This window comes from Prinia subflava, chromosome Z (assembly GCF_021018805.1).
Source record: "Prinia subflava isolate CZ2003 ecotype Zambia chromosome Z, Cam_Psub_1.2, whole genome shotgun sequence".
Lineage (NCBI taxonomy): Eukaryota > Metazoa > Chordata > Aves > Passeriformes > Cisticolidae > Prinia > Prinia subflava.
Window position 1 is genome coordinate 26,311,051 of NC_086283.1, and position 14,991 is coordinate 26,326,041.

Genomic DNA, 14,991 nt, shown 5'->3' on the forward strand with positions numbered 1-14,991 from the left:
GGTTGCAGGGCAACCAGGCACACCACTGTCCCTGCAGCAGCAGACAAGGCTGGAATCTCCCCCAGCTCCCTGCATCTTCTCACTCATCCATGGATGCCTCTCCTGCTCCTCGGAGGCTCTGTCTGACTCCTTGCTGCTGTGTGCTGCGGGTCACCCCACCTGTGGCACTCACAAAAGCAGAAGCACCCCGCACACACTCCTTATGTCTCCTTCTGGCAGTATGAAACAGGATGTCTGCTTACATGGGTGAGGACTCCTCTCTGCTGTGTGCACATCTTTGTATGTGGAGGTCCCAGATCTTGCCAGAGGAGCTGGAGCCCTGGTCAGAGGCTCTGTGTGCAGAGGGGCAGCACCTGGAGGGAGGCGGCATGTCCCTGATAAACAGGCGCCCACCAGCAAGGTCGGATAGTGGGCCAGGAAGCATGGCATCAGAAAGGTGTATACTGGAGACACTGGGGTTTTTGCAAGTTCACTGGTGGGAGACAGCGAGGCTGGGCCTGCCGGGTGCAGATGGGGATACGGGGCAGGCACAGCTGCTGGACAGAACAGTCCAGCAAGGATGGCAGGACCCTTATGGTGCGTGTAAGCACATGTGTAGGTACCTGCATATTCAGGCACATATGCGTATGACGCTCTCAGGGCTGCAGCATCTCTGCTATGGATATAGAGTGGGAAAGCTGGGAATGTCCAGCTGGAGAAAAGGCTCTGGAGAGAATTTAGAGCCCCTTCCAGTGTCCACAGGGGCTCCAAGACAACTGGAGAGGGACTTCAGACAGGGATTGGAGTGGCAGAACAAGAGGAAGGGATTCTCACTGACAGAGGACAGGACTAGATGGGATATTAGGGTGATGGCACAGGTTTACCTGGGCCCTGGCACAGGTTGCCCAGACAAGCTCTGACTGGCCCACACCTGGACATGTTGCAGGCCAGGTTGCACTGGGCTCGAAGCAACCCGGTCTAGTGCCAGCTGTCTCTGTCCGTGCCGTGGGGCGGGACTGGATGAACTTTAAGGTACTTCCCACCCCGCCTCCTCTCGGACCACGCCACCCGCCGGGCTCTGTCCACTCCGCGCATGGAGACGCGATCCTCTCACAGCACTGTGCTACCGGGCGGGGCGCAGGCCACACCCCGAGGCTTGCGCGACTCTGGAACTCCGCGTCCCCGCGCACCCGATTTTCGCTAAATCCGCCCCAAAGCCGCGTCCCCTCAGCCCGCCCAGGCTCGGGGGGCGTGGCCATGGCCGCGGGGCGGGGCTCGGGCGGGGCGGGGCCTCGCGGGCGGGGCGGGGGCCGGAAGCACGTGGCCGGGCGGCGGGGCCAGGCCGCGGCCACTTCCTGCTCGGCGGGTCCCGGCGCGGCCGGAGCGGAACACGGTACTGGGGGAGTCGTGGCGCGCAGCGCTGGCCGTGGGTGAGCGAGCGAGCCGGCCAGCTGACCATTCGGTCAGTCCCGGTGCCGAGCACTGACACCGACTGAGTTCCGGTGTCGGCAGTGAGTGAGTACCGTCCGTGACTAGCTGGCACCTGGCCCCACCGGGCTCCGGCACCTCCCGGCCCGACCGAGACCCGCCCTCCTCGGCGGACCCCACTCCCCAGGGCCCCGGTTCCCCCGCGTCCCGTGGCGGCTTCTCCGCCCCAGTCGCGGTTACGCAACCGGGATCGCCCCGCGGTCCGGCCCCCCGGTGTCCGTAATCCCGGCCTAGTCTCCCAGCCGGTCCCTGGATCCCTGCGGCGTGTCCCGGTCCCTCCGGCAGCCCCGGGAACAAGCCCCGGTCCCCAGCGGCCCTGGAATTACGGAGGGCTCTGCGTGTGCCCGGACCAGCGCTCCGCGTGCTCCCTCGGCCGCCACCGGTGCTCAGGGTGTGCATTCCCTTTCCCGCAGGATGTCCCTCCCCTTACCCGGGATTCCCATTCCTGATTCGTTCCCACTCAACAGACCACATCCAGCCTTAGGATCCAAGGAAAAGCATGTTACTCTTAAATTATCTGGATAATGCTTATGGGAAGAAAAAAATCTTCTGAAAGGCTTGAAGTAAGAGTGAAATGTTTTGTTATTTTCCAGGGTTCGGGTGTGGAAGAGATATTCCTGTGATCTCTTGAAGGTATAGCTGCCACTAGAAAAATGCTGACCTCTTCTCTAAAGCTGTACTTCTCTTTTTACACTTCATTTAAAGAAAGTCCAGAGCAGTTGTATCTCCTCAAAGAGCCAATGGTACAAGGATAGGATTTGCATCTCAGTATTTAGCCAAAAATCACAGTTAGATCACGGAAAATGAGGGCACAGGCTGCTCCCAACCCATCTCCTGACACTTTTCCACATTCCTCTGCAAGGGTTTCTCCACCCCAGATGGGGCAGCCACAGGTGACTGATGGCTGCAGTCTCACCTGGGCAGTGGATGAGGGTTGTGCCTTTTTCACCTGCTGTGAGAACCCTGTGGTTGCCCCTGTAAGGCACAGGCAGGCTGGAATCACACTGGGTACAGAAACAGAGCAGGAGGAGAAAAACTGTCTCCTGACACGGGCTTCTGTTAATAACTATATCTTTGGGTAGGTTTTTATAAATACATTTTGGTTTGACATTTTCATACCTTCCCAGATGTGGTTTTCATTTCAGTCACGAGCTTCATAATGATAATTTTCTCATGGAATCCAGGCAATGCAGGGTGCAAAAGCAGCTACAGCAGCTGAACTGACAGGTCTCATTCGCGTGCTCTGGAACCTTTAAGTTCTTTGTCAGTTTCATACTGCGCCCTTGCAGTGTCTGCGTCTCAGCAGCCTGAAGCACCAGGCAGTTTATGTATCACAAATACAACTAAATTTAAAGCTGACAAAAAGCCTGGCTCCTACTGTCCCAGTATCTGACCCCTGGTTTGGATATAGAGTAAAGTAATTTCCTTGAAAGAGCTGTCTTTTTCATTTTGTTGTTGCTATCTGTAACAGCCTGACAGTAGGGTTGTGTTTTGTCTTCCAGGGCAGTAGAGAGCATGTTTGCTTCTCTATTCTCAATGCAGCTGTTTTCAGAAAGGGTTAGATTTGTGGAGATCAAGCAGAGAATGAGATACTTAAGGAAATATTTGGAATTCACTGATGGTTTGTGATGGGAATAGTACACTTGTCCAAAAAGTCAATGGAAGAAGTAATCTCTGTGTTTTAGTTTTTGTTTGAAGGTTTAAGAAATCTCAGTATTTGAAGTTAAGCACGATGAGCTCTGGAAGCTATTAGAAGTTGAGGAAGCAAGAGCAGCAGAAATGCTGGAGTTAAGCAGTGGAAAGGAGAGGTTGGCAGAGTCAAGATGGGTGAACAGGAATGACATGGGAAGGATTGCCCTGAGCTTCTTACTTCAAAGTCCCCTCTTCAGATGGGGCTTTGAAGACCTGAGCATCCCAAATCCCCTTGGGGATTTTGGCTGAAGTATTCTAATTATCTTGTTTGTTATTTCTTGTTTGTTGGCCTTGCTCTTCCTCCCTGCTTTGAGTTGCCAGTGGCACCTCCCTTTTGACTGGCTGGTGCTGCTGCCACTCCTGCTGCTGCACCACATGTGGGATGTGAGGTTCATAATGGGCGCGATGAAAAATGCTGGCAAGCAGTGTTTGAAAATTATCCCTGTCACTGCCAACTGCAGCCAGTTGCAGTTTTTTTGGAAATGGTTAGAAGGAACTGAGATGTCTGTGATTTTTAAATTTTAACTTAAGTAGCCCTTTACTTGAACTGTCCTTACTTAGGGGCTGCCTGAGAGGCAGTCAGGTGCTTTTGAGGAAGGTTGTGCTCTGGCTTCAGGTAGGAGTGGGATTCCTCTTGATAAAGGGATGGGGTTCTACTGTTGCCAGTGGTTTGAGGTTTGGGTGGGTTTTTTTTAAAGTCAGGTAGTTTAGTTCCAAAGTGGAATGTGTCAGTGTGTTGTTGCTCCCTGCAGCCTATCAAATCAGGTCATCTTTGCAGGACTCGTATTTTTTGTGTGTGTGTTCTTTGCACTCAGATGTGAGCAGTATCTTTATGATAGTCCAGCTGGAAGCATAGGTGTGGCACTTAAAGGTGAACACAGCTGAGAGAACAGACCTAGGGGTCTTTTCCAGCCAAAACTGCTCTATAATTCTGTGGAAAAGAATGTTTGCCCCTAAACTTCTCTCTGGCAAAAGGAAATCTGAAGTTGCAGTCAGGTCTTTCTCTGAGTTACCTGTATGGACTCAGTGAGAGAATACTTCAACTTGGCAACCTGTAAAACAGCAAGACTCTGTTGAGCTCCTCTTCCCTTTCCTTGAGGCTGTGTTTGTGTCTGCTTTGATGTCAGGTACCTGACATGGCTGTTTCTCTTTCCTGAAGAGGAAAGAAATGGCTGTGGGCTGAGTGTGAGAATGGTGAGCCACAAGTCCACAGATGATATTGTGGTGATGTTGGATGTTTCTTGTTTCCCAGTGGCCTGGTGTGCATGCTGAGCAAGAGGAAGAGCCCTTCATTATCCCAGTCACGTGTGGACCTGAGAGGAGGAGGAGGAGCTGTTGTTTGACCTTCTGAGAAGGATGGATCAAAGTGAGTATAGTGCTTGCCATCTGTTTATCCTGTTGCCTGCACTGTGAGGTGTCCATGAGTCAGCTCCCTTCACCTGCAAGTTCTTAGCAGTGGTCACTGCTTACTGTGTGTGACTTTATCCACTGGGTGACAGAAGGGGAGGAAGGAGTACTTGGATTCAGTTGGCTCTTGGAGTATCACTAAAAACACAGCATCTTCAGGAAGATTTGTTACTTTCCTGCATTATTGAAGGTCTCTTATCACACCTCATAACGACATGTTAATATTGTGAATGTGCTTGATTGGAGCTCTGTTCATGCTGTGTGGATAGGACAGGTTGCAGCGTGTTTGAAACAGGGACCCCATGTGAAGTTGACAAAAATGTTGAAGTTTGGGGCCTTCATTTGTTTGTCAGATGTTTTTCTAACTACAGCCATTCAGGTGCCATTGTTTTACTTTTTCTTCCTTTCTGCAGCATCCAAGGCTAGATAGTGGTGTAGTAGGTTTATATTACCACCTTGTTCTTTCATATATTTAACATATTAGGTGTTATGTTTACTTAGGAAGCTGGGTAAGAGAGTGGAACCTTGATGATAGGAATGTTTGGGTTCTTAAAATACTACCATCACACAAGTTACTTCTGTACAATGCTCAGAAATCTGAATTTTTGTGTGTGTGTGTGACAAGTGGATTTAAACAGTACCATGCAACTCCTCTGTCCCAGCCAAAATGCTGAACTCCATCTGGCAGTTTTCATGTCTAGAAAAAGCTGGATGAATTCTGTGGGAGTAATTGTGACACAGAAATACAGAGACACTTTTAGAGGAAGCATTCCTTTTCCTGTACTCCATGCACCATGTGGTCATGAGCACAAAGTAAGGTAGTCTCTCAAGGAGGTGGGGTGGCTTCAGAACGTCCCTGTATTACCTGTCTTGCAAGGGAGCAGGCTGTGAGCTCTGAACACACTCACCCTTGGGCTGGAATCACAGGATAGCTGAGCTGGGAAGGAGCCTCTGGCAATTTCAGCCCTGACTTAAAGCAGAGTGACCTGGAGTCACTCAGGGCTGTGCCTAGCTGAGGTTTGAAGGTCCTCAAGAATGGAGACTCCACAGCCTTTCTGGCAACAGAGTTACATCTGAGTGGCATTCCCTGTATTCTGTTATTTTGTGTCCATTTCCCTTCCAGTTCTTGGTAGGCGGTAGTGTGGGGGTTCTGTCTTGTTTACTCCCCTTGCCCTAGGCGTTTGTGAGCATGGATAAATCCTTCTGAGCTCTCCCTTCCTGTGCAGTAGCAGTCCCAGCTTGACCTTCTGCAAGAGATGTTCCAATCCTTTAATGGTTTTAGTGGCTCTTTGTTGCATGTACTGCAGTACTGGAGAGCCCAAGGTGTACACAGGGCTCTGGGTGTGGTCTATGAGCGTCCAGATGACCTCCCTCGTGTGGGAGTGGAGACCTCAGTAAATGCCACTCTCAGGAGCCGAAGTAGTTGAACTGAAGTAGTAGTTATTGTTAATGCAGATGCATCCTTAAGTAGCTTTTGCTGTTCCACATTAGAGCACAGGTAGCTGTTAAATCTGCTCAGTTTTGTGCTCTGTGTGCAGAGTTCTGTGACTCACCTGAGCAATTTCAAGAAGACCAAAGGTATCATTTGAAGGCTTATTTTGGACATATGACCATTCTGATACAAAGGTTTGATTTTTTTGTAGACTCAGACTCTTCACTTTCCAGAATGTTTACCGGGTATGATGATCCTGAGACTACTGAAGTGTACGAAGATGAACTTTATCCTGAGGAGTCATCCAGTGAGCAGAGTGTTGATAGCGAGGTGGAGTTTCATCTCTATAGCCAGATCCACTATTCCCAAGATCTCGGAGAAATCAGCACACTGGAAATGGATGAAGAAGATGATGGTGGAGAAGTCATGGGTCAGAGTTCATGTCTGACTGAGAAACAGGATGAAGATGAGAAGCGCACTGAACTCACTGATGGTGGTACTCAGCTTCCAGATGAGCCTGAGATCATCGTCCTGTCCGATACACCAGATGAAGACAGCATCTACAAATGCAAGGCAAGGAGGTCAAAATGCTCCTCAGCTCCTGCTGGAACACACATCCACCCGGTATCTTCCACACCAAATCACACCAAAGCTGCTGGATGTAATGCCCCGTGTCTCCCTAAATCTGGTGTGGGCACACGAAGGCGGAGAAACAGCACTAGTAGGAGGCCTAGCCCAGCCTGTTCTGCTGGACCTCAAGCCATCCACGATGTGTTGGTAATAGACAACAGCTCGGAGGAGGAGAGCTTGATCTCTGACAGTGATAACGTCGAAAGCTGGATGCTCTTGGGAGCTGGTGTTGATGACAGGGATGGAGACATCATGCTGAACCTTGAGGGCTGTGTCACTCCTGTCCACGGAGGTTAGTGCTTTTTCTTGGCTTGTTTGTTCTTGTGTGGGGACAACAATTTGTCTGCAATGACACTGATGTCAGTACTTGAAAGATGAACAGAAAGCAAACGAGTGCATGGCAATAGATGCAAAGCTGTAGTAAATGAAATGGTCATTATTTGTACCTTTTCGATACCTTTATTTCAGCAGCATGACATGTGGAAGAAAAAACAGCTTTTTTCCTGGTAGAAATTTAGAAGTAATATCAGAGTGATTTGTACTGTGAGCTTTTCAACCTTGCCGTGTATTTTGTGTTTCTGGGAATGTGTAAGGAGTTGCTGTGTGCCAGACCAGAGACCTTTCAACTCAGGACAGGGATGAGCTGTAACAGGATGGAGGCAAGGGGTGGAGCGGAGACCTGAGCATTTCCCCTGCCTTAATTCAGCACTTGATTGCCCCCTCAGTACTCTTGACAGTTTGTGCTGTTCATCGTAAGTTGACTGACTTCTCATGAGCATTCTGCACTGAATTCAAAGAGGTATTTCCCCAACCACTAAAGTCTGACATTTTGGTGTTGTTAAAAACATTCTTCCACATTTCAGCAAAGAAGGTCTGTAAACGTGGAGGTCAGTGTGACAGAGTTTATGCAAGTGTTTGTAATAACCACTGTGTGCAATATACACTGTATCACCAGCAACTGCAAACTCTGCTTGGATGATCAGCGAGGATATTTTCTTGCTCACTGGTTTCCTGGAGCACAAAGGCCATTACTGGGAACAGCATCCCCCCTGCCATGTTGAGGGAAGCCATGACCCAGACAAAGGCTGGAGAAAGAAGTAAAAAAGAGAAGTTTATAAGTAAAGTAAGATAGACCATACATTGGAAGAAGTTAAAAAACCGTGTATGCCATAACTTTCTTTGGTGCACATGTAAGTGAGGAGGTTTTGCATGGAATGGAGCATTCTGTGTCACTGATCTGCAGGCTGACATCAGTGAAGGTTTTGTCATAGTGTCTATAAACAGTGCTGCTGTTCACATGCTACTGCTGCTGCGCTTTTTGGGGAGGAAGAGCTGAGGAATAGGCTTTGCCTTCTTCTTTGGTGAAACACGTATTTCAGGACCATAGGTGTTGGATAACCTGCTGGAATTGTGTTTTTGCATAGCTTAGCACAGTTTGTGCCAAGCACAGCATTCTGTGTCAGAGCCCTAATAAGCACACCATGTTTGGAATGCATGTCATTTTTTCCTCCTTATAAATCTTATAAAAGTTTCTAAGAATTGCCTTACAGGTGTGCCAGTGCTGACTGAGGGGGCTGTTAAAAATCAAATGGGAGTTTGGTACCAGGGGGCAGTTTTTGTTAAGTTATGTCATGTTTTTGTGACAAATATTGTAATGTTTCTCATTCATAATGAATGTTGGCAATAAGGAAGCCACATACAGAGCAGACAACAGGAGCAGAATTTCCCTGCACTGTGTGAATGGGTCACACTATTTGGAACTAAAATTGTTTCGTAGAGTGTAGGCGATATAGAGCAGTTTTTGAGATGTTTTAGTGGGAAGTCAGACACACGAAGTCATACGAGGTCATAAATATGCCTGCTCTTCTTCTGCTCTGGTTTTGTTCTCAACAGTAGACCAGAATTTTCTCCAAACCCCTGCAGATTCTGGTGGATGCAATTCAAACAGCTGTGGTGCACAAAAGTTTGGGTCAGCTGCTCCTTTTCTAATATACGCTCTGATCCCCATGCAAAGACATAGGCTTAGAATAAATTCTGTTGCAGGTGTGTGTGTGTATAACGAAAAACCAAAACAGCATCAAAATAGTTGTAGGGAAGAGAAGCCATAAATGTTCCTAATGTACAATAACTGTAATTTGTTTACTGAGCTTGTATCTCTCATCCAATAGAGAATAATATGTAACTTGTCTAAGGGAAAAAATGTCTTTGCCCATGGCAGTGGGTTGGAACAAGGCGATCTTTAAGGCCTCTCAGAACCAAAACTGTTCTGGGATTTCGCAACTCTATAAATGATTCTGCTGAAACATGAATATAAAAATTTTCAGTTCAAAGAAATGTATTTTTAAAATGTATATTGGCAAATTTTCCTCTCAAAGATGTTCTCTGCTCATTCATTTAAAATATTTTGAGACATGCACAATTCAGGGTTTCTAGAGATTGAGATAAGTGTTTTGGCGACAACACTTTTAGGGCCTGCGGTATCAGTAGGAATGTTCATAGCTTGTAAGAACTCAGGAATCCTTGTCTTTTCCTTCTTCTCTGGAACTGCCTATGACTGTACATTGGAGAGACCTCCCATGACAGTGCTGTGGTGTGGCTAGTGTCCAGTTTGCTTCCTATGGAAAAGGGAACTGAAATGCGAACAGTCCTCCGACCGTGAGAGCAGCCGGTTGTGTCAGTCATTTGATGAGTCTGTTTTCACATCTGAGTCCCTGAATGGGGATGCTGAGCTTCCACAGCATCAAAAACAACTCCTTAAGGAAAGGAATTGAGCATATCTTGTTGTTCTGTCCACTCTCCTACACTTCACTTGCCCAGCTGGCTCTTGTCTAACAACCTTATTATTTTAATATTCCCTGGAAACAAATAATGCCGTCCCAATACCTTTAGTGCACAGAGAGTCTTTCCCCTGTGCAGCTCTCCAGCTCCAGTTACCAGCATCTGTTTTAAAGGAAAGAGATGTTGTTTGGCTGTGGGACATGAGCTCTGGGTCCTGGTGGCAGATCAAGGTTTACCTTTTGATCCTCAGCTGCCATCCTTCAGGTTTGTAGCTGGTCTGTGAGAGTACCGGTGTTCCATACACTGATGGGAGTCTTTCGTCCCCTCTCTGCCCTGCATCCCTATGGTTTTAGGTGCCTTCCAGTTTTTGGTTTTGCTTGTCTAATACCATAGTAAGCCACAGCATATTTTTGGCTGTATTTCTATAAAATTCCTGGTTCCCTGCCAAAAGGCAGGACATGTGTGTTCCCACCTGTTGCTGGTGATTTTCCTGGCACAACTGTCAGAAAACTGCCTGATGATGCTGCTGGTTGCTGTGCTTACAGGGTCCTACCTTCTTCACAGGGTGTTTCAAAAATGGGTAATTCAGCAGACGGAGGTCTTTGGTATAATCTGCACTCTACTTTTTTTAAAGTTTAAGAGTCCGTAATAAAGTGTGCAGAAAGAATCATTACAAACTGTGCCATGCACTAGTGCAGAGAATTCATTTTCAGTGTCAGAGTTTCCATGTCTTAGGAGGAGTGTCCTCCCCTCCCACCCCTTCTCTCCGCTTTGCAGTAAGAGTTTATATGATAAGAACGTTAATCTCCTGTAGTTGGAAGTCTTTCATCCATTTCTTCATTAAAACCTTCCTTTTAACATATTTCTTCTTCCATGAATAGCTGCAATCCTAATCTCTCTCTCTCTCCTTTTTTTTTTTTTTTGGGAAGTCAGCTTTCAGAACTGCAGCATTGATGTCCGGCCACTAAGGGGTACAAAAAGCAATTTATCTTCTCTCTGTTATATCCTTTGCCTGCCTGGCCCCTTTCTTGTAGACTGGGTGTGAGTATGATTGCACTCTGGGCTTGGCAAGTTTGTGTGGGGCTGCTTCTGACTCCAAAGAACACTTGTAAAATGAGAAAGAGAAAAAAAGAAGCATGTTTGAACATTTAGTGAATGAAAACATAAGAACGTGCCTAAAATGGAGAAGAAAATTATTTTGACAGCATTTATTTTTTGCCTCTTCCCTAAAAAATAATGTAGGAAGGAGTCTTCTATTTATTCTTTTGCTTCTGCAGCAACTGCAGCTTATGGAGTCAGAATGGAAATAACAGTCTCTGATAAATTCAACTTACTGTTTTATCGCTATCAAAAAGGAAATGTCCTTTGTGAACTATCAGTGTTTGAAATGGCTTCTCCTAGACATTGAACTTAGATTCATCTTAACTGTGTGGCAGAAACGACTCAAAAATCTGACCACATCTGTATTTCTTTTCTCTGTGTTTTATTATTCAAATCGTTCAGTTTATTTCTAAATGGTGAAAAGGTATAAGCTTATTTCTAAAATAACAACAAAACACAAAACACAATTGTGCTTTGCTTCTTTTCCCTGACAGCTGCCTTTGAATGTGACCTTTGCATGATACAGTATGTTTTTGTTCTGGAGTCTTGTGGTTTGTAGCAACAACTTATTTTTTTCCTACAAAAATGACTATCATAAATTTTTCATTTTGCTAGGCGAGGGAAGAGCTCTGTAAAGAGTGAGACTTCCCTCTGCTTATTGGATACCCAAGTTGTGGAATCAATCTCAAAGTTGCTTTCAGAAGTAAAAATATTTTTAGGTGGAAATTCCTTTAACAATCAAAATATTTTTGTTATTGATACCTAGATGTATTACCAGTAATATGTAGAGGTGTGTGCTGCGTTTCTTAAAAGCAGCAGGACTCCCTGGTCCTGATCCATGTGCCAGCTTCAGTGTCACCAAAACCCCATAGCAGGGGGTTTTGCCCTGGCAGCTTTGTGGTGGCTTGTCTGGCTGTCACAGGCTGCTGCTCTGGGGGCCACAGGCAGTGGCCGTGCCCATGTCCCCCTCAAGGGGTGGCCTCAGCCCCCCGTGACACTGCCCGGAGCACGGCAGTGTGGGCACCAGCGGCCTCTCAGGCCGGCTGATGGAAAAGCACACAGGAAAGGTGTCTTGCTCTGAAATCAGTGGTTTTTTAGAAGCAGTCAGTGCTGGGAGCTGTATTCGTGTGGAATACCATTCACATGGGAGAGTGCAATCCATTGACGTGCAGCCCAGCTGGGCACAGAGGGGCTTCCAGAGGAGGCCGTGGGCCTTGGAGCCCTGCCCAGGCTGTGCCTGTCCCACACCAGCTCAGAGTTCCTGCTCTCAGTGTCTCCCCCCAGCTCAGCCCGTGAGGCTGGGGCTGCATTCCTCTTAGAGGGAGGGACAGAGCACTGCTGGGTTACACCGCCGCGTGGGGAGTGGAGTGCAGTTCTCATGTGTTTGTGTGTGCTGCTGAACCCCTTTATGGGCTTGTTTTCAGAACTGCACCCTGCTGGGGGCTGTGATTTGAGGGGTTTTCCTGTGATTTGAGGGGTTTTCTTCTCACTTGTGTTTGCTGGAACCCTGCCGTCATGGAAATGTGGTAGGAGTGGTTTGTGCATGAATTCCTGCAGCAGAACACACCCTGGAGCGGGAGTCTGCAGTGGGAATCCACCTACCCCTTGGAATATACAACACATGCATATGGATATTTTGATTAAAGAAAAAATCTTAATCTTCTTCACCGTGTAATGTGGATACACTCGAATCTCTTGATTATTTAAGAAAAAAAATTAATAAAACTAATAAAGTTCCTTTGCAAATCCAAAGAGATCGAGGCTAAGCACATCCTGCAACCTGAGCAGCCCCTTGTATCTGTTCAGATTCCATCACTGTTGTGGACCTGGCTCTCATTTAAATTTCCTCTAGCTTGGGATTGCTGACTAGGTTTTCTGCAAGAGTGCCCATGCTTACATGGTCATATATTCTGTGTGACTTTTTTTCACTTTTCCCACCTTTTTTTTCTCTGTTCTGGTGATAATTGTAAGGGGATTTCCCCCCACCCTTTTCTGTTATCAGTTTGATCTTTCTTCCTTGTCCCCATTTCTTTGGCTTTCTTACAGGCAATAGCAGACTCTCATACTGCTACTGAATTTTTGAACACTGATGGGAAACTGATTTAATCCTTTTGAAGGAGAACTTCTAGGTGTTTAAGCAATTAAAAAGTGCAGTGGAGACTATACTGGATACAAAGGATGTAGGGAAAAAGTAAAGTCTGAGCTGAGCAGCCAGGTGTAGGTGCCAGGTGCAGGGGGACAGAGATCTGACCCTGTGCCCTGCAACACCACTGCAGTTGTGCTGATCCTGAGGCAGGGGATGTGTGGTCACTCCTTTCACTTTAAATCTGGAGGAAATGCAGAAGTAGCTCCTCAGGCTGCTGCAGCACTTGTGCATGTTCAAGTACACACATGCCTGTGACATGGCCTGGGGTGATGGCAGTGGTGGGCTTTATATTCTGTTAATGTATATAATTGATATTTCCAGAATTCATATTGGTGCTATGTGTCTGCTGTGACTGTATCCCACATGGAACAGCCCTACTCCAGCAACCTTTGCCAGGGGAGAATTGTGACTGCAGGGGACACACTGGTGAGTGTGGGTGCACACTCCAGCTCCTCTGCTGAGGGTCCCCAGTTCCCTGCAGCATTTCCTACCAGCATGACAGTTTTCATAGTCGTGGAATTCGGGTTTAAGCTGTTTATTTTTACATGGCAATTATTAGCAATTGTAAGGCTTCCCACCTGCCAGGCTCAGCCTCCTCCTCTCCGTGGTGGTGATGTTTGACTGCTTTTCCTCTAAAGCTTCTGCTAACATCTCTGATTTCACATCGTATGCAACATTCCCAGCTATCCAGAGTATGTCCTGTCAGACGGTGACATTAGCAGTGAGGAAAGAAAATTAAAGCTCTCTGTCCAGTCTTGGACTTCTGTTGCTGGATGTGGATCACCAAGAGTAACGTGTCTCCCATGCACTGCTGAGAGCCCTGTGCACAGGGCCAGCTGGAGAGGTGTTTCTCTCACCAGTCTGGCGTCTTTTGGCACCAGTTTGGTGTAGTCTGTCATCAGATTGGTGCTAATTCTGCATGTTCCTTTGCTGCCTTCGCACATCCTCAGGTGTCAGTGGTGGTTGGTATTCCTTTGTTCACACTTTTGAAGTGAAGATGAGGGGAATGCCCTCAGAGAGCTTGAGGAGGCCCATTAGAGACAGCAGATTCCAGTGACAGTCACAAAAGCACCTCTTTGCCCTAAGTGGGCAGATTTCTCTGCACTTTGCTGTCTTGCATTGTGCTGAGTGGGTGATTTTGGTGTGCCTGTCTGTACTCTGAGCCCCTGAGGCACCGGGAACACCCAGGCATCCTCAGGACAAATCTTTCTCCATCAACTCCTTTAAAACCTCAACAGCCAGGCAGTGAGGGGGGAGTATGGGGGGAAGCTGCCAGATGCTCTTTTCGGTCTCTTTTTGAAACTCTCTGTGCATGGTGAAACACCAGAGCTTGCTGTACCCTGCTGGAGCGGGGGCAGTGAGGCAGAGGGTGTGTTCCAGCCCGTGCTGACCGTCCCTGCCTCATGCTGCACTGCCTGGCTTGACACTGCCCAAAGGTAAGACACCAAGCCTGGAACTGTGTCTTGTGATTTTAGAACTTTACCTGCAGAGCTTGGGGTATCCTCCCTCCCCCCACTGGAGACGCGGGGTTGGCTCCCCACGAGTGTGTGTGGCGATGTGTGCACACACACGTGAGCACAGGTACACGTATGTGCTGTGTGTGTGTTTGTAGGGGGTGTGTGGACCTTTGGCATTTCCACCTGCATTGTGTTCCCACGGCATATCTTGGCGAAGAAACCTAAAGCAGGGAAAAGTTGCCAGCTTTGAGCAGAAGTTTCAGTAGTGTCCCCTAATGTGCCCGTGAGAGGGGCAGCAGCATTCCCAGCCCTGGAGTCCATGTCAGAGGCTTCAGCTGGTGACAGCCCAGCACAAATCTGAGCTGTCCCCTCAGGCTGGCTCCCCAGGACACAGGCAGAGTTGACATCGTTTGCACTTTAGGCTGAATGGGTGTGTGCTAAGGGGATGTCCTCATTAGATTTTTAATTATTATAACTTTGTTTTGGCATAAAAAGAACAGAGAAGAGATCCTTCTAGGATCCTTGTCAGCAGTTGGAGCAGAGGGACAATTCTGTTGGCATTGGTGGTGTGTGTGTTTGTGTGTCTCACGTGGTGGATCCGTGGTATGTGTTTGTGCGACTGAGATTTTCAGATAGCAAGCCCAAGTGTTTAAAACATACCCTTTTGTTAAAAACGAAGCCTGAAAGCTGAGCTTTGGTCACTCATTTGGGATTTTTGTAATAGAGTTTTTTTCATTTTGAGGAGCAGCTTCATGCAGGTGAAACAGTGCCGGTTTTGTTGTCATTTCCCTAAAAATGGACTGATTTAGTGGTGGCTGAAGGTCACGGTCTTTTGTGTTTTGCTGTGGTTTCTCTTACAGGATGCTGTGAATGGGCCCCAA

At 47.5% G+C, this 14,991-nt stretch overlaps 1 protein-coding gene across 3 annotated transcripts in view; it reads left to right on the plus strand.

Annotated features, from left to right (window-relative positions):
- Positions 1-1,287: 1,287 nt before the first annotated feature.
- ZCCHC7 (zinc finger CCHC-type containing 7) overlaps positions 1,288-14,991 on the plus strand; it is an 86,335-nt gene continuing 72,631 nt past the window's right edge. The window contains exons 1-4 of one of the 3 annotated variants that reach the window (XM_063422835.1): positions 1,288-1,494; positions 2,061-2,100; positions 4,412-4,525; positions 6,210-6,920. In XM_063422835.1, coding sequence (XP_063278905.1) covers positions 4,516-4,525; positions 6,210-6,920 — 721 coding nt within the window. In that variant the 5' untranslated portion in view covers positions 1,288-1,494; positions 2,061-2,100; positions 4,412-4,515. The remainder of the gene's footprint in view (positions 1,495-2,060; positions 2,101-4,411; positions 4,526-6,209; positions 6,921-14,991) is intronic. The other 2 variants (XM_063422836.1, XM_063422837.1) reach the window with 2 other exon arrangements.